The sequence below is a fragment of the Conger conger genome, chromosome 3, assembly GCF_963514075.1.
Source record: "Conger conger chromosome 3, fConCon1.1, whole genome shotgun sequence".
NCBI classification, from domain to species: Eukaryota; Metazoa; Chordata; class Actinopteri; order Anguilliformes; family Congridae; genus Conger; species Conger conger.
The window spans coordinates 50,970,525-50,989,959 of NC_083762.1; the positions used below are offsets into that span (position 1 = coordinate 50,970,525).

A 19,435-nucleotide genomic window follows, 5' to 3' on the forward strand; every position below is an offset into this window, starting at 1 on the left:
CCAAAGCACTTGTACAATTGATGCTTCCCAAAGGCGATTGGCTGCCATGCAATGCCAACCAGCTTGTCAGGATCAATAGGGGATTAGCTCAGGACACTTTGACACACCCAGGGCGGGTTCGAACCCTCTGACTGCCAGATGACTGCTCTTACCTCCTGAGACAGTGTCGCCCCCAGATGTGCTCATACCCTTCAGTGTCCTAAGTGCTATATCTACTTGGCCCATGCACGTCACTGCATAATGTCATTTCTCTTACCTGCAAGAGTACAGACAGTTTTAGAACTCTTTATAACTTCTGCAATGTACACTACTGTTTGGGGTCACCATTTTGGCCTTTTTCTGATTTAATATTTTATGTTACACAAGAATTGTTTCTCCTGATGAATTTTCCTATTGAACTCAATGGAAATAATATTCAGGAGAAACTGAATCTACTACATATCTGACTGTAGCACAGTGGAGTTTGAGGCTCAGTTGATACCTTGGGCACTTGATGACTTTAAACCATTTAGCCAACAAATGTGCTCCATACTGTATCAGCTTAATTTACAGCTGAATCTAGTCCCACCCCCCAATTCCAGTTGAGAGCCTTTGAAATGCAAAGTATTTGGCAAAGTAGGACAATCTGAAAATAAGATGTCCAGACTGACGATGTTGATGGGTCACAGACATCTGGAAGTCTTGGCATGCAAAGGATATACAACCAAATGCAAAACTCGTATTTGACATTATATTTATTTGTCTCAAACATTGAAATGAGGTACAAATGGGCCATTATAGTTGCTATATGGTGAAACCAAAAACACCCTTTAATAAAAGCTCTTTGACAACGTAAGAATTATTTGATTAGACAGAGAAAATATAATCTTAAATCCGAAAAAGACAAGGTGACTTTTGAACGGTAGTGTAGGTCTGCAGATAGAGGCCAGGTTCAGTGTAGCAGCAGCGTTATCTGAAACCCTCTTCTATCCTTAGCATCCTCTTTTCACTGCCTACACCAGAAGTGTGTTGTTTAACAGAAATGATGTTGAGTGATGGTGTCGTGCTCCTGCATTTGATAGGAACTCTGTTCCACACTGACTGCACCAGCCAGCCTCCTCAGTGCCGCAGAATTTACACTCCCTGCACTGCCTAACTTTCCGTCCCGTTTTTGCGCCGGGGCCAAGGCTCTTCAGTGTACTCGGTTGCTCATGTAATGGAAAACTGTTTTTCTGGGTTTTTTGGGCCCTGTGTCCCTGAGCTTTAGAAACCACCTTGCCACTTAGTTTTTTCCCTACAGAATGCATTTGCGCACCGATGTATGTTGGGAGGTAGGGGGCCATCTTTGAACACACCTGTTTTACTGTAATGGGGAATTGTAGAGGTCCTTCTCATCGGTAATTGCATACAGCTGTCAGGTGGAGATTTTGGTGGGAGTTATGTAGTTTTTATTTTATTTTTATTTTACTGGTGTAAATCTCCGCTCTGTTCGTGGAGGTGAATTTATTCTGCATCAAGTTATTCTGGCACCGCAGGCATCAATCAGCCTTTACTATAAGCGTGTTCTGTGGTAATTAACTCTCAGTATGTCATAAGCCTTTTTCCCCTGGTTTGTTTCTAATTGATTTGAACACAACTGCAGAACATCCTTCAAGTGACCCAAACCAGAGAATTTGGGCTTGTGTTATAGCTGGGGTGTCAATCACCAGTCCTGGAGGGGCCACCCTGTCTGCTGGTTTTTTGTGTGTTTCAGCATGAGTGATACAATTCAATCCATTAATTGGCTGGTATTTACCTGCAAAAACTGCGGCCCTCCAGAACTCGTGTTTCAAACCCCTGTATTATGTAGTCCAGTCTTACCCAGTGCAAATATCCTGTTTTTGCTGTTTTTCTGGAAAGACCATTGGCTGAGTTTTCTACTGAGTCCATGAAGAAATGTACCATTGCTTCAAGGAGTCTCAAAATCCAGTCCCGGTGGGCCACAGTATCTGCACTGTTTTTTTTCTCTGGTCTTGGAGGATCACAGTCTGTGCATGTTTAACTCAAGGTTTAGAGGGCAATAGATTCAGCAGGTTTTTTTCTCCAGTCCTGGAGGGTCATAGCAAGAATTCTCTCCATAATAAAGAAAAATCCCAGAACACCTGTCCGAAAGATCAGAAGAAGATTCACACTTCAGTGAATTTGTCAATGACCACTGTCCACGGAAGGCTTCAGGAAATACAGAGGCTACACTGCAAGATGCAAACCACTGGTTAGTCACAAAAACAGGATGGCAGGGCTATAGTTTGCCAAGAAGTATTTACCAGTAACCACAGTTCTGGAAAAAGGTCTTGTGGACAGATGAGGTGAAGATTAACTTATATCAGAGTGATGGCAAGAGCAAAGTATGGATGATGGTGTAACTGCCGAAGATTCCAAATACTACCACCTCATCTGTGAGACACGGTGGTGGGGTGTTATAGCCTGGGCATGTATGGCTGCCAAAAGTACTGACTCACTTAACTTCATTGATGATATAACTGCTGATGGTAGTAGCAAGACAATGATTCCAAATGTACTGCTTAATGCATCAAAGGAGATTTTCCAAGCTAAGAAATTGTCAATTCTTGAGTGGCCAAGCCGATCACCTGATTTGACTCCAATTGAGCATGCCTTCCATATGGTGAAGCGAAGACTTGTGTTATGGCCTGGGCAAGTATGGCTGACAAAGGTACTGGGTTCACTTAATTTGCTATAACTGCTGATGGTAATGGCAGAATGAATTCTGAAGTGTATAGACACATCCTATCTGCTCAAGTTCAAGTGAATGCTTCAAAACTCATTGGCCGGCGGTTCATTCTACAGCAAGACAAGGATTCCAAACATACTGCTCAAGCAACAAAGTTCAAAGCTTAAAAATGGTCCATTCTTGAGTGGCCATGTCAATCACCCGATCTGAACCCAATGGATAAGTCCTCTTCAGCATATGAAAGGCATTAAGGGGATGAGACCCCGAAACCAGCATGAGCTACAAGCATGGCTGCAATACAGGCCTGGTAGAGCATCACCAGAGAACACCCAGCAACTGGTGATGTCCATGCATCAGGGCGAGGGGGGGGTATAAACACTGCTGTAATTTGTACATGGTGAAACCAAATTGTGTTTTATTAAAATCAGACAATGCGTGCCCTAACCACGTGTGATATTTTTATGGAGTACAGAGGCACATAGAAAAACCATTGGTCTTTGTCCCAAACATTATGGGGGGCTATATAACTGTAGTAACTGCCTGGCAATGGCTAGTTAGCTAGCTGTGTTCATGACTAATTAGCTAGCAGTGTCAATGACTATATGAAAAAGTAGGAGTAAGCTGCCATAGTCTCTTCTGAATTGAGAGATTAGAGAATTCAGCCATGAGCGATGAGCAGGCATGTCTGCTGTATTGGTTCATGAGGAGCAGCCCAGAATAAGTCTGCTTGCTCTGTTTTGAACCACATGTATTTGTGACCACTGAGGTCACTTTTTGAAGCAGATTACCAAACGATAATGCAGACTGGGAACCATCAATCTGACACAAAAGGAAAGGACACACATTTTCTGTTGGTTGCAATGGCTCTGCCCATCTTGGAAACTATCTTATCAATGTGATTCAATCATGATATTGAGCAGTCAAGCCATAGTCCCAAAAGCTTTACTTTCTTGACTTGTTGTATAGGTAGGCCTGCTATCAGTAAATCCAGTTTTGGAGCACATGCCAATCTATGCTTAGATCCAAATAATATGCACACTGTTTTGTATATGTTGAGCATTAGTTTGTCTTTGTCCAATTGTGTATCATGTTAAGCTCGCAGGACAAAAGCTGGTTGAGCTCTGAACATGTGGGTGCAGCATAATAAAGGGTAGAGCCAAGCTAGCCTGTCCAATAGCAGAAGGGAGGTCATTGGTAAATATGGACAAGAGGAGGGGCCCAAGACAACTTTCCTGTGGGAGGCCACAGTCCAGCCCTGTGCTCCTGGACAGACTGGCAATAATATAGACTCTCTGTGACCAAGAAGACAGCTCTTTAACCATAAAATGTCTGAGAGTTTAAAACCGTAACTTAGCATCTTTGGGAATTGGAATTGCTTTCCCTTCCTTCCGTAATTTTGGTCGCATTCCAGAGACAACTATTCAAAATGTAACATATTGGTGTAGATACATATGGCAGATATTGTAGAGTTTGCTATAAATATTGTCTGGACCAGCAGACTTATCAAGCATAACAGAGCATAACAACCTTTCGACCTTCCCAACATCTACCTGGTGAAATTCAAAAGCATCCTTCATAATGCCATTTGTTATAAAACGCATCATTGTTCAAATTAACTCCTGATTCAACCAAGACAATACTCACTTTGGTCTTTTAAACATATTACATATCATTAATCTATGGCGTTTATTTAATGCCAATAATCATTGCAAGCAGATATTCACTGTGCGAGCACAAAACTACTTTCACATGTGGAAATTCCAACACTGAGAATAAAATAAGCAGACCCACGCTCGTAGATATTCCTTGCGTGAGCAAAATTCCACACCAAGGTAAAAACGAGCTGCGCGTGAGCTGGTGGACCCTTATTTCTATTCGCTTGTAAAGTATTTCTCCTTGCTCGTGAAGAGCCACTTTTTCCTTGCGTGGAGTAGAGTTGATTTTTTTCAGTGTGGGGGCGGGGATGAGGTGGAGATTTATGCTAATGTGGTCACTTTAAATACGAAACCCATACACTTCTCATGCCTTCTAACAATGTTCTCATTAGTTAAGGGATGATATCGAGTTGCCTACCAGACAATGCTGTGTCATTACATGTTTATTAATATGTGCAATTAAAGCTAAATGCAGGTCAGATTTAGTGGATAATACCTGGGTTAATGGAATGCCCATTGTTCTCTTGAAACCAAGCATTTAGGTGGGTATTTAGTGGGTTGATACCATTCACACACTGGGGCTGTTTACGATTCTATCATTGCTAGGGCAATGGCTGTAACATCCTGACAACTGTTTGTTTTGATATCCAAAGTAACATTAGCTAACGTTAGTTAGCATTAGCAATCGCTAACATTATTAACTAGTTGGCAAGTTAGCAACCACTAACGTTTTTAGCTGGCTTGTACTTGTTTGTAGTAGACCTGGCTATTTAAATGTAATGTATTCTGAGCTGACTAGCGATTGCCAGGCAGATACTACAGCTATCTTGCTAACCAGTCACTACAGCTAGCTGGAAACAGGTCTAACAACCTTAAAAAAAAAAAAAAAATCTGCCGTCTGTAACAGCGTCGCATGTTGTCATTATCACGTCAAATTTAGTGGGTCACTTTTAACACCATTCACACAGAATGCAACCTACTAAATACCTGGCTATTGTGCTAGGTCCAGAGCTGGGTAATTCCAGGGTGTGATTTAGTGGTTTGACTTCATTCAAACTGACTTCTACCCACTAAATACCCTGGTCAACTGTGTGATCTGAATGGGGCTTTAGTGGAAAGCAAAGTTACAGTCCCCTCTAAAACTATTGGAACAGAGAGTATTTAAGTAAATGGTCACTCCCTACTCCCCAGCTAGACCACTCCGGTCTGCCAGCTCTGGTCGCCTTACGGTTCCCTCTCTACGTGCACCTGGCGGTCGAGCTGCACGTTCACGCCTGTTTTCCGTTCTGGTTCCTCAGTGGTGGAATGACTTGCCTACCACTGTCAGAACAGCAGAATCCCTCCCCCTATTTCGACGCAGATTCAAAACCCACCTTTTCAAACTCTACCTTAGTCCTCCCTCCTGATTTCCCCTGCCCCTCCTTTCTGATATCCCTATCCTTGTCTAACCCCCCCCCCCCCAAAAAAAAAAAAAAAAAAAAAAAAAAAATGCACTTTTGATGACAACTATGTTTAGAACAGCATTTCCTGTGTATTTTGCTAGTTTCTGGATGTGATGCTCTGACTTATGGTAGAACCTATGCACTTGTAAGTCGCTTTGGATTAAAAGCGTCTGCCAAATTACTAAAATGTAAATGTAAATGGAAGTAAATATCATTTAATATTTGACAGCATATCCCTTGCTTGCAATAACTGCATGAAGCCTGTGACCCATTGACATCACCAAACTGTTGCATTCTTCTTTTCTGACGCTTTTCGAGGCTTTTACTGCAGGTGAAATGTATGCGCAATTGGGTTAAGGTCTGGCGATTGACTTGGCCAGTCTGAAACCTTGCACTTTTTCTTCCTAATGAAGTCCTTTTTTGTGTTGGCAGTGTGTTTTTGGTCATTGTGTTGCTGCATGATGAAGTTCCTCCCAATTAGTTTGAACGCATTTCTCTAAGTTGGCAGACAGAATATTTTTGAAGACTTCTGAATGTATCCTGCTGCTACTATCATGAGTTACATCATCAATAAAGATTAGTGAGCCCACTCCAGAAGCAGCCATGCAAGCCCAAGCCATGACACTTCCTCCTCCCTGCTTCACAGATGAGCTTGTATGTTTTGGATCATGAGCAGATCCCTTTCTCCACACTTTGGCCTTTCCATCACTTTGGTAGAGGTTTATTTTGGTGTCATCAGTCCATATAACTTTTTTGTCACTCATCTCTTTATTTCTTTGCAAATCATAATCTCGCCTTCTGATTCTTACTACTGATGAGTGGTTTGCATTTTGTGGTATAGCCTCTTTTTGTTGCTCTATTAAGTCTTCTTCGAACGTTGATTGAGATACCTTCACCCTGCCCTGTGGAGATGGTTTGTGATGTCACTTACTGATGTTTTGGGGTTTTTTCTTCACAGCTCTCACAGTGTTTCTGTCATCAACAGTTGTTGTTTTCTGGTCGACCTGTTCGATGTCTGTTGCTCAGTATGCCAGCGGTTTCTGGATCGTGCTCAGGAGTATTAATATTAATGTTAGCAATACATGTTCAGCATTTGATCCCCTCATTGTTTATAAAAATTCTGGTTGGTCGAAACATTAATTGAGTCATCGAAATAAGCTTTTTCTTCTGAGGGCAAATTTCAGCTAACCATTTCATATTCATGTCCCCAAGCAGAGATTTCTATATTCTACTCAGTAACAGATGCACTTAATCAAGCAACGTTGGTATCCCAGATGGCCACGGTCCAGAAGATTATAGAAAAATCAAGGCAGATCCCGTATAGCATTATCAGCACCGCTACTCTTAAATTCACTGAGGCCTGCACTAAAAGCGTGGTTAGTCGACAGGCTCCTGAGTGAAAACCAGTGAACCTGGTGACACTCAATTCCCCACCACCCAAGCTCGTCAGTCCAGCCTCCTTCATTGGGCACTCCCCACCCCATCACTGATTGTAATTGCTTCATTTTTGCATTCTTCTTGCCAATTACCCACCTGTCAGCTCAAATGTCACACAGGGGGCTGAAATCGGTGACAGGGGGTTCAGAATCAGTCAAGAATTCACCAGTGCAGACAGCCTTATCAATTTCCCCATGATATTATTCTGACACACTATGAGGCTATTATGGGGTATTTTACATTTAAAAACCACCTGGTTAAAAACAAAAAGAAAGAAACTAGACAAAACATTTGTGTTGTTTCCACACTGTTATTGGTAAATGTGAAACCTTAATCTCTGGAAAGAGACCCTGTCCCCTGTCCAGATTCTGTTGTGCATTATGTTCTGGGTGGCACTGTGAAAGGTTATTTGATCGTGAATGAGCCACCCTCAGCAGGGCAGGAGGGTCGGGGTCATTTGCTTGATTTAACAACCAGTCTTCACACCCAAACCCTCACAACCCCCTGGAATTGTGTTCCTTTACAGAGAAGTTTGATGAAACTTCATGATGTATGGATCATGAAGCATGATGTATGGATCTCCCCAAGGTCACCAATCGATGTTGTTTGTTTTCCCTTACCATGTCCGCCTGTCTGAGCAGTATTTGCATTCTGCGTGCGTACCTACCACCCCTACCATGCATGTGCACACACACACACACACACACACACACACACACACACACACACACACAAACACGCGCGGCTGTGTGGGATGGGAGGGGGCCCTGAATTCAAGCTCTCGCCAAATTAGCACATTTGTTTGTCCTTGCCAGAGCCAATCAAAACGCCCCGCTGGCACAGGCTGGGGCCTGTGGTTTGGGATGGATCTCTTACAGCCTGTCTAGGAGCCTCTCTCCACTTCTGTGATTTTGGCTTGAACACAGGCTGTTTTGACCACGATTCTCACAGTTTACAAGAGTGCTCCCTCTCATTTTCTTTGTTCCGCTCTTCATTTGAAATCTGTAAACAATATACAGTGAGCACCATAATTCAGTGGACAGTGACACATTTCTTTATATTTTGGTTCTGTACTCTAGCACTTTGAGTTTGAAAGGATATAATACAGACAATGAGGGTGAAGTGCAGACTCAGCTTTGACAGCACCTTTTGTACATGTTCCCCCCCCCATTTTAAGGTACTACAAGTATTTGTTAATTGGCTTCACAGATGTGTTTTGTTCCGCAGGTGTATTCATTTGTGTCGTTAGTATGCGAAGCGAGCAGAAGCGAGCTGTTGATGTCTAGTCTTGATTCTCTAGACTTTTATTATTTGCTTTGATTCAATGGCTCAACATATCAAAAATGCTCTCTTGGATGCAATTGTAGATGTGTCAAAGTCTACCATATGTAGAAGACTACACCAGCAGGACTACAGAGGCTACACTACAAGATGTAAACCTCTGATAAGCCTGAAGAACAGAAAGGCGATATTACAGTTTGCTAAAAAAAAAAAAGCACCTAAAAGAGCCCCAACAGTTCTGGAACAGAGTTTTGTGGACAGATGAGACAGAGTGGCACTGGCTACTCTGAAAACATGTGTGATCCATTGCATTTGATTTCACATTTCAGCTATGACGCATCATTCTTTTAGATATGCGCACCTAAATTGACAGTCAAAGTGACCGGGTGAAACTTGAGCCATTTATCTTCATAAATCTATCACAAATAATGCATAATACAGAGGGAAAGTGAATCTATAGCATGAAGGTCTACAAGGAGTAAATAGTATTTAGTGGAAGTCGTGCCAGAGGGAGTCATTCTAAGTGAATTAAATGGAAACTGCAACCTCCATTATGGCTCAAACTGTCCTCTAAGATCCTGACTCCTGCAGTAATGGCACAGTGTTCATAGGAATACAAACTGCAAGAAATGTAGTGTGGTATACGGATCTGGCATGGCTGGTGGACCTGGCTGGTCACAAGCCAATTCTGACTGATAAGCAGAGAAGATATTTTCACTCAGCGACATCCTTTTGATGGGCTGATTACCGCATTACAAAATCATGGCTAGATTCTTAGTGGTTAAGTGAATAACTGAAGAGAAGCTCATGGAAAATCTTTGAGTATTTAGGGAGCCTGTGGTCAGGGCCCCGACCTTCTCCCTTGGCAGCTCCTCTCTCATCTTTTTTCCCAGCGTAACAGTTTGGCAACAGAGGCTGACCAAACTCTCGCTAAACAAGTCACAGCAGTAAGTGTTCCTTCATAATCTGGCCCTACTGCTAGAGATGTAAAATTTTTCTGAGTCTGTTTTCTAGAGATGAATGGCTTCACACCATTTTAAGATGAGCAACAGCTGCTTTGTCCAAATTAATTTAGGTAGAATGCATTTGACAACAGAGAGCATTACTGTGTTTGCCTTTATCTACGACATCACTCAATGAACCACTTCAGCATCCACAATTAACACAATTTTGATCAGAACAACAAATGGTTATTATTTATCTGTCATAATTGTTTAAGTTCACTTTAAGGCACCATGATATACTTTATATTTCCTCATGTTTATGTTTTTCTGTTGAAAGTCAGGTTTGGCTGTATCCAATTTTTGATACTGTTAAACGGTCCCCAAATCTGACCTTTTTTAATTCCAATGGATTCTGCCTGACAGACTTAATTGGCATGAAATGTGCCGAATCGGCAACTTGAGTACTTAGACAGTGTTCTAGGGCTGCAACTAAAGATTATTTTCATTATCGGTTAATCTGTCGATTATTTTCCCAATTAATCGATTAGTTGTTTATAAAATGTCAGAAAATGGTGAAAAATGTCAAAGTCCAGTGTTTCCTTGTGCAAGTAATTATTATTGTTTGTAGTGTGTTCTATCCATCAGTGTATTATTACTCCACAAAAAATAAAAGGCTATTCATTGGAAACTTAGATATTTGCCAAGGCCTTGCTTTTAGGAATGGATTTATTTAGGATCAGACTGGATTCAAAGGAATAAAGCCTTTCTTCAATAATTATTTTTGTTTTAAATCCCTGGCAACTTCATTGTAGGAAGAAAAGATCACTATCCAACAGAATTCCATTAAACATGAAACTATAGGTGTTGAAGTAATAGTAATTATGAAAAACATTCACTAACATTCAATAAAGGATTTGTGGTAAATTGTGATACTTATTACTTGTTTTTTTTACTATTCTCATTCTTAGCCCATCTTCATTTCTTTTCATCATTCTGTGACTTGAGCACATTAACAGTTGCTCTGCCTGTTGTTTTATATAAAAGATAGTATCAACGATGTGTTCAAAGTGGCACTGTCCTCGCCAACTCAGCTCTAATTGCTAAGATAACGCAGGATGCAATTGCATCTGAAAGGCTGGAGGACTAATGGCTACTGATCTTTGGAAAATATTTTCTCATTGTTCTTAGGAGTTCTGTGGGGGCTTGTTTGCATTTGAAGGGTTGGAGGAATAACTGGAGGGACTACATGGAGAGAGGGGGGGAGTGAGGTTTTACACTGTGAGCATATGTCAAGGTGTGAGTAAAAAAAGGAACTATTTAATTGACACAATACATTGTAAAGCCATCTCACATTTCATTTTCATGCACAATACAAGCACCAGCTGAGACCACTGGTGATGTTTGTTCAGCTCCTACGAAAAAATCCAAAAGCTTTGATAAATCCCACATTATTTGTGCAAATGCATTTCCAATGGATTTACGGTGAATTTCGTTTGGCTCACATTTGATAAATGAGGCCCATTGAGGTTTTTTTTGGTCTTCAGCCGCAACTGCCAGTTAAATTGAGAATTTTTTTTTTTTTTTTTTGCTGGTCAAAGAGACAGTTAACTAACCTCATTGCATCTTCAGCTTCGTTAGTCACAGCGTATATTACATTATCAGTTCTTCCCTCTGACCTTGTTTTACTACTTTTACTTTTTACTTTACTTTACACCTTTTTTGGATATAGGCTACAATTTTCATGCTACAGGTCAGCTAGTATCATATAGTGAGAGGAATGGCTGCTCAATTGGCTCAATCAGTTTTTTCTTCATTGGATGCCTCCCCATGTGCTGATTTTCTTTAAGTAATTGTGTTATAAGGACAATACAGCCAATATTTGTGGAAGAATCAGGGACCGCTTACGCTCTCTCTCATGCTTAGTAGAGGAGCCGCATAATGCGATTTTCTGCCTTAAATTTCTCCCTTGCTTTGCTCCTCTGTTTACACACACACAAAAAAAAATCTACAGAGTGCTTGTTTGAGCCAAGGTGAGCTCAGGGGAACCGTTCATCTGGAATGTCAGCTTCTCTTTGACCAGTGACAGGCACACATTTCTTTTCTGTGGAAATAATCAGTGTTTTTTTTTTTTTGCTCATTTTCTGCTCCCTTTGTCTGCTCAAACAATCAGCTGTTGGAAATGTCAGTGGAAATGTTGGACCTGTACTGTCCACGAGTTGAGTCTCTGGTGTAAGACCCGGGTCCAGCTCTGATTAAGTGATGTCCGTGGGGCAGGTGGCAGTTTATTTTTTTTGTGTATGTGCTTGAAACTACATGGAAATTCTCTGCGGGGGCAGCAACTCTTCTTCTAGAAGGTTCTGATATCACGTGTCTACTTAGAGCTTGTCCACCATTTACAAATGTGAATATGTTTATGTTGCCTTTCATCCTCTTTGTCAACTTCTCTCTAGTCTGTGATTGTAGTCACCCAAATGTCCCATATTAGCAGTGGGTGGTAGGTACTTTTTAGGAATAAAATCTAAACAGAACATGCCAGTGAGGTGTCTTGGATTGGACTGTTTGCAAGGCAGTGCAACATTGCGGTAGTGCTCATGTGACCTGGCACTACCATTGGAAAACTATGGTTTGGGGTATTGCTATCAGTTGAAAATAAAAAATGTGTTTAATTGGGATTCGCACCCTTGAGAGATTTTGGTGATTTTTTCCCCCTCTTGTAAAGTTTCTCTCATGGGGTTCTTATGACAGATTAATTGTGGTGTGAAGGAAATTCCATAATGCTGTCTGGGCGGGGATCTCCAAACTCAAGTCTCAGAGCAAGTGGGGGAATGAAGTGATGGATTTAGCGTTGATTGTTGGTAGGATGCTGGGCTGGAGCGAGAGAGGGGGGTCCCAGCTCCAGGGAGGAAACTGAAATGGAGAGATGGATGAGATCTCCATCCCCCTGCTTTAAATCAAGACGTTCTTTGATTGATGGGGCATCCCATATCACCATGTTGATGCGTGCACTGGTGAGATGGCGCAGACTTCCTCCCATACCTTCTTCCCCGCTGTGTGTTGAGACTGAGATTCAGGCTTTTGCTGACCCCGTATTGCGCTCAGTCTTCTACATTTTTACTGCTCATTGTTACCGGAGGTGAGGCCTGCAGCATGTTGCGTCTCATGTTTAACTGACTTATCTTCTCTATGGGCTGCAAGACTTAACAAAAACTGCTGTTTTGCTGCTATATACAGTGCCCTCCATAGTTGCCTCTGATTTGCCACAATCTTAGATATGGCAACAAACAATAAACATGTGGTTACACTAAAGTGCACATTCTCAGATTTTGCACTTTACTGTATTTTTTTATTTTTTATTTATTTATTTATTTATTTTTTACATTCTGGTTTCACCATGTAGACATTACAGCGGTATTTATACATAGGCCCCCTTTTCATGGCACCATAATGTTTGGGACACCATACTTCAGGTTGGTGCTCAGGTGTGTTTAATTAGCTTGTTAATGCAGAGCTCTGAGCGCCTAATGTTTCCTCTTGTTTTTCGATCACCTTTGCAAAATATTCTTGCAGTTTATCAATATGAGAACCGAAGTTATGCCAGTGAAAGTCAAATAAGCCATTATGAGACTGGGAAATAAGAATAAGACTATTGAGACATTGGACAAACTTTTGGCTTTGCAAAATCAACTGTTTGGAACAAAATTAAGAAGGAAGATGGAGAGTACTGCTGAGTTTACTAATTGCAAAGGGACTGTGACATGCAGTCTGCTGGAGAAGCAGATTGTCTGGGCCCTGCCTACTGCTGGAGAGGGTACACACACACCTGGGTTGCATTAACTAATGAGCCCAGGTGCTTAAAGTGTGCTCGATTCCACAGTATGGGGCCGGAGACCAGGAATCCAGGGCGCCAGTGTTGTGGTGAAGTTTTGTTTGACTTTGTCTATCCTTCAGTTTGTCATGCAGCATTTGAAAGAAACATGCAGCTGAAAAGCAGTGGACCTGGATGGCTGAAAAGTGAGCGGCGAGCTGGAAAGCTGTCACTCGGTCTTTCTTTCTTTTGCCTTTTTTAGATTTGGAATTTCCGGTCCCAGCTGATCTGACATCACATGCGGTGTGACTAGCATGGCAGGGTGTACCGCTCTTCACAATTTTTGCAACTTGAGATGGTAGATCTCTCTTGCCCCTCCCCTATCAGAACAAATAACCTCATAGTCTACACTCCCTACACGCCGTGTAACCGCAAAAGGTCCTTGCAACTTGGCGAGTAATGGGAGGCGGACAACGGGGGTAATACCAGGACGTTGTCTCCTATTTCAAATATTCACAATTGCGCTCCCCTGTTGTGTTGCCGCCTCTGACGTTCTTGGGCCTGGATCCCGTGTTCGCGTGCAATTTGAGTGAGTGCAGCTTTGCTTGCAGGTCCAATACGTATTGAATTCATTTTCAGTTTGGCTTGGAGTCTCCTTTCAGGTTTCCTTTAACGGGTCCAAAATGCCATGGGGCCTTTGCCCGTACGGTAACTCAAAGGGGGGGGGAAAACCTTTAGTTAATGCCAATTTCAGATATCTATATATATATGATGTTGTGTGTTCTAACAGAAATGCACTCTTCACAGGCAAACCCAAGGCTAAAACCAAGAGCAGATTTAGAACTATTTATTGTTTGACCAATTAATCTAACCGCACACATCTAGGCAACAAGAAACACCTGCCATGTCCAGTCATGTTCTAATACTTTTGCTCACCTAAAAATTGGGTGGTCTGATACATAAGGTTCTGTGTTATAAGTTGTTTAACAAATCTAAATGAAAATACCAGGAAATAAAAGCTGAAATTCGGGTCAGACATCTTTTGAACCTCATACACTTCATTATTTAGCAAAAACAAAGGAATTGACCTTGCTGTTCCAAAACTTTTGGAAGGGACTGTATATATTGCTTTCTCCTGTAAACGGATTTTCTCCTGAATGAAACCCCCAAGTTTTCTTTGCCTTAAATTGTGCTCCTGGGTTTTCTGGCTAAGCTGAGGCAGTAGCACAGATGACAACTTTAGTGTTGAAGACACCATCTTCATCAGGAAATGAGCACATTTTAAGCACCTCATAAATGTTATCAAATTGAGCAGTTCTCAGGCCGCCTGACTTTAAATTGATGTTTGAGGTTTGGATTCTGTAAGTTCCTCCCTGAGTATGGTCCTAAATACGATCTCCTCTGGCAGCACCCCTCCCCACTGGGAGGTTTTCCTGCATCAGGACCTCTGTCCCGCACATGGATGTAAAAGCCGCAGGGCAGCGTGTAACGTCATCACACGTGTGATTTACACTGTTTTCCTAGCAGGAATATGAGCTGGTCTGGCCCAGGTCCTCAGCCGTCTGCAGCCTAAACATCTACCAGACACGTTTGTTCATGGATGGGTGGAAAGGGGATCTGCAGCTACATGGCGAATCGGGTGACGGCAGCCAGCACATGTTCACCATCTGAATTGTGCTGTTTTTCAAACAGCTTATCCAATAGTCGGCAAATGTCAACCTCCTTTTGACCATCCATAAAAATAAAAAAATCATAGAGATGTTAAATAAATGATTGAGGTGTGTGTTTACAGTGTCCCTCATCGGCTCACATGTTATGGGGATGGAGATGGAGGGTGGACACTAAGCCTGCCTGCATGAAGCTGCATGTTAAAGCCCCGCTCCAAACCTGAAGTGGGCCCCTCTCTGGCCCCCGTCCCATCACCGTGTAGCAGGAGAAGGGGAATGCGTGCCTCTCTCCCTGCCAAAACATCCAAGAGATTCCACTGTAAACAAGCAAATGGAAAATCTTTTGCCCATCATAACGTGGCCTTGCCCCTGCATGTTTCTTTACGCACTGCACTCGTTTTCTTTCCATTCATGGACACATTCCAATATTCTCCAGACTTGCACTGTCACCTGCAATGCCGTGCTTTCTCACATCACATTTATTGTCCAAGATAGGCAGACCAACACTGAGTTTGACACTTCTGCCCATCAATGTGTCCTAAAGCTATTAGAACTCTTCACCATGACTTCTGCATTTCACTTAAGTTATTACTGTGTCATGTCCTTGTATCCTAGCTAATGTTGCATGAACATAGTATGAGCACTGTATGTTGAGTTCAGCATATAAGTTATGCCTGTAAACTGGCTATCCTGATCTGCTGTCCACATTACCTGTATTGATGTAGCACCTGTGTTGTGTTTCTGCAGGCCAGGTGTACCCGCAGTACCAAGCCCCAGGTGGATACCCACCCCAGCAGCCAGCTGCTCCTCCACAGCCGCAATATGGCATGCAGTACCCAGGTAGGAATTTAATTTACCGACAACACCTTTCTTCCCTCCCGCAGGCTCCACCCTGGAGAGAACCCCGTCAGAAATCTATCGAAGCGTTGTCTACTTCGTGGTTTTTGATTGGTCAAGAGCCATGATATTTGATGTCACAGGTTCCTATGTTCATATATATTTATATTTTCTGTTTTCTGTTCTAAAACTCCTAGATTTCCACCACAGGTATGCTAATGAGAAATTTCCTGTATTTAAGCTGTTTCCTGAAATAAATACAATGAATATACTGGAGCATTTCTCATGCTTTTTGAAGTTGCGGTGTACTGGGCATGCTCAGGTTGTGTGACACCCCCTTATTCATTTTCTTCCCTGTATCTCTTTCTCTCAGCTGGTTACACCCCCCAGCCCGGAGGCCCCCAGCAACAGCAGCAATTCCAGAACTACACCCCGCCCACATCTCAGGCTGCCGCCCCAGCACCCGGATTTGCTGGCCAGCAGCAGGCCCCACCCCAGGGCACCCAGCAGTACCCCCCTGGGGCCTTCCCCCCACAAAACTACACCTCTCAAGCCTCCCAGCCTGCTAATTATAACATGCCCCCCACCTCCCAGCCTGCTATTGCCCCCACCCAACCTGGTGCTGCCTATCAGCCCCGCCCAGGTTACACCCCTCCCCCAGGTAGCACAGTGACCCCACCCCCAGGTGCTGCTAACCCATATGCCCGTAACCGCCCCCCATACGGGCAGGGCTACACCCAACCAGGCCCAGGATACCGGTAAGACCTAAAAATATATATGCACCTCCGAGCATCCTGGATCATCTTATAAAACTTGGAGAACAGTGAACTTTGTTGACCCACATACTTAAATTTCTCCTTTCAAAATTCAAAGAAAAATAAATAACCCCAATACAATACAAGCTATTGTCGATCTGTAAAAGCGGATCACCCTCTGTGTCTTACTTTCGAGTTAAGCAGTATGCGTGCACTGATGGGAGATCAGACAGGATGTGTAATGTTGGGTATTTGCTTAGGTTTTTCACTTCTTTCCGCAGTTGTAGTAATTGTATACAAGAAATAAACTTTTTTTTTTTTTCCTCCCCCTTTTGTTTTTTTGAAAACACTACGGTAGTATGTATCATAAATCATTATTGGGAGATCTGAAGGTGTTGCATTGTAAGTTAGCTGTAAGTCTAGATCACTATTCTTTGCTTTTACTAATATTTGAATCAAGATTCCACATTAAAAGTAATGTTAATTGTTATGTATAAACGGTAGCATTCTATTGGAAAGCTAATAAAGGCATTGAAACCCTGTTCATTTTTGGATTCTGAACTGATGGGTGTGCAAGAATGGTCTTGTTGAATTTGGCATAAACCCTTGTGGGTTTGAAAAAGTATGATAATCCATGTAGTGTAATGTGCTGTGAAATAGTATTTGCCCCCTTCCTGATTTCCTCCATTATAACAATTTGTTGCACTGAATGGTTTCAGATCTTTAGACGAATTGTAATATTAAACAAAGGGAACAGGAGTTGCCACAAAACAGTTCTTAAATCATTTAATTATGAGAACCAAAGGCTTCCTAAAATTTGATGAGTTTTTCACATCACTGTGGATTAATTTTAGCAAAACTGATTTAAAGCCTGACCTGCTAATTTCTCATCCTGCTGCAGAATGTATATTGGGACTTTGGCAGACAGATGAACACACATACAGAACTTTATTCATTTTCTGGTACAGAGCTGAATTTCTGGTTTCTTCAATGATTGCAAGTCATCCAGGTCCCGAGGCAGCAAAGCATCTCCACTCCATCACGCCACCGCCGCCGTGTTTGACTGTGCAGTGAAATGCTGTATTTTCTTTACCCCAGATATAATTTTGTGTCAGATGCAGATTTATTCTCCTCTTGGTTAGCATTTATTTCTGCCGTGCTACTAGCTATGCTAGAGAGGAGAGAGATTAGAGATTCCTTGGAAGTCCTCCAAAGTAAGGCCTCCCCTAGACTTAGGCATCACAGAATACATTTTTTTTGTAAAACCACACCTTTTTGGCCATAAAATCTCAAGAACTATTTTTCTTGAAGTTTAACACTCTCAGTGTGTGTATTGAAAATGCTATGGTTTTGTTATGCAGGCAAAACATTTTTTATATTGTTTTATGCAAACCTAGCAAACTATACATTGTTGGAAACATAATGTCATGAGCTGAAATGCTTTTTCTAGGCGGAGCTGAAGTGATGTTCACGGATGGGTATCACGGATGTGGGCTCATCCTGTACATAGATAATCGCATTCCTATGTACAAGGACCGTTGTAGAATTATGTAACGGCAAAATTGAGAACAATGATAATTCCTCCTGAAACAAGTAAACAATGGACATTCTGTCGATGCTTCTCTGAGTTTTTAGAATTGCATTATGCAGCAGTTGGTTCACTAAACCCTTGCCATGAAAAGGACACTGACATTACCTTATATCGTGTAGTATATGGATTTCCAGAATGCAAAGAAGGCAAGGTACCCCTGTGCTTGTTTCGCCACCCATGTTACAAAGTAAGGAACTTTTAAAGCAATGGCTGTTGCCATACAATAGTGATTGAAAATTGCACTGTGAAAAAAGCAATTGACGCAAAAAATAAACAAAAAAAACACTGGGTGCAGTGAAACTTAAGGGGTTAAATGAAATGGTAATTTAAAAAGTGTGCTTTGTGTGTACTGCTGGGAACTTTGTCCAATGTTACATTTTGTCTAATGATCATTCAGCATGACAATAAGAAGAAATTGGGTAGGGGCAAATAATTGAATGGGACTGTATTGTAATTTATTTTTATAACAGAAGTTCCAGCAGATCTCATACAGAGGAAAAATGCGATGATTTGTGTTTTATAAGCCAGTCAGCTCTGTAGTGGTCAAGATCCCATGAGCTTTCTGTCAGGCTTACTGTAAAAAATATTTTAGGTACAACTGGATGATTCTCTGCTCCTGACTGAAAAACAGCAGCAGTATTGTTTAGCCCTATTTATTTTTTTGTTGTTGCAATCTATTTCTCATCTGCGTTTATCAGTACTTAAGTGTTAACCAATGGCTTCCTGGTCCAATTATTCTAAACCACCACTCATCAGAATTTCTCACTAAGTGTGATGCTGTTGCTCCACTGTCAAGGAGGACAGTACTTTTATAGGACAATATTTCCCATTAAAATCACATTGAAAATCCACAAAACACATCTTGAAACTTAGAGGTTGTAGGCTCTATTCCCAGGTGGGACACTGCCATTGTTTACTTGCGCCAAGGTACTTCATCTAAATGGCTTCAGTAAGTATCCGTGTATGTAAAAAAGGCACTCAGTGGCCTCTTTATTAATACACCTGTTCGTTAATTCAAATAGCCTGCTCCTCCAAACAGTGGATTATGTCGGTGAAAATATAGAGAGCATGTGGATGGGGTTTAGTTGTTGCTTGGCCAGACATTAGAATGATCTAAGTGACTGGGATTTTCATGCTCTACACTTTTATTGATTTAATAAACAATATCCAGAGTGAGTGGCAGTTCTGTGGCTGAAAACATCTGAGAGAAGGGAATGGGCAGACTTGAGAGAGGCCTCAAATGGTTCAAAAACCGCTGTTTACAACCGTGATGTGGAAAAGGGCATCTGTGAATGCACAAGAACAACCTGCTAG

At 41.9% G+C, this 19,435-nt stretch overlaps 1 protein-coding gene across 1 annotated transcript in view; it reads left to right on the forward strand.

The window, feature by feature from the left end:
• Window positions 1–17,074, forward strand: part of tfg (trafficking from ER to golgi regulator) — a 79,715-nt gene extending 62,641 nt beyond the window's left edge. Inside the window, exons 7-8 of the mRNA XM_061234355.1 lie at window positions 15,686–15,778; window positions 16,149–17,074. Of these exons, the coding sequence (XP_061090339.1) occupies window positions 15,686–15,778; window positions 16,149–16,537 (482 nt within the window). The 3' untranslated portion in view covers window positions 16,538–17,074. The remainder of the gene's footprint in view (window positions 1–15,685; window positions 15,779–16,148) is intronic.
• The last annotated feature ends 2,361 nt before the right edge of the window (window positions 17,075–19,435 follow it).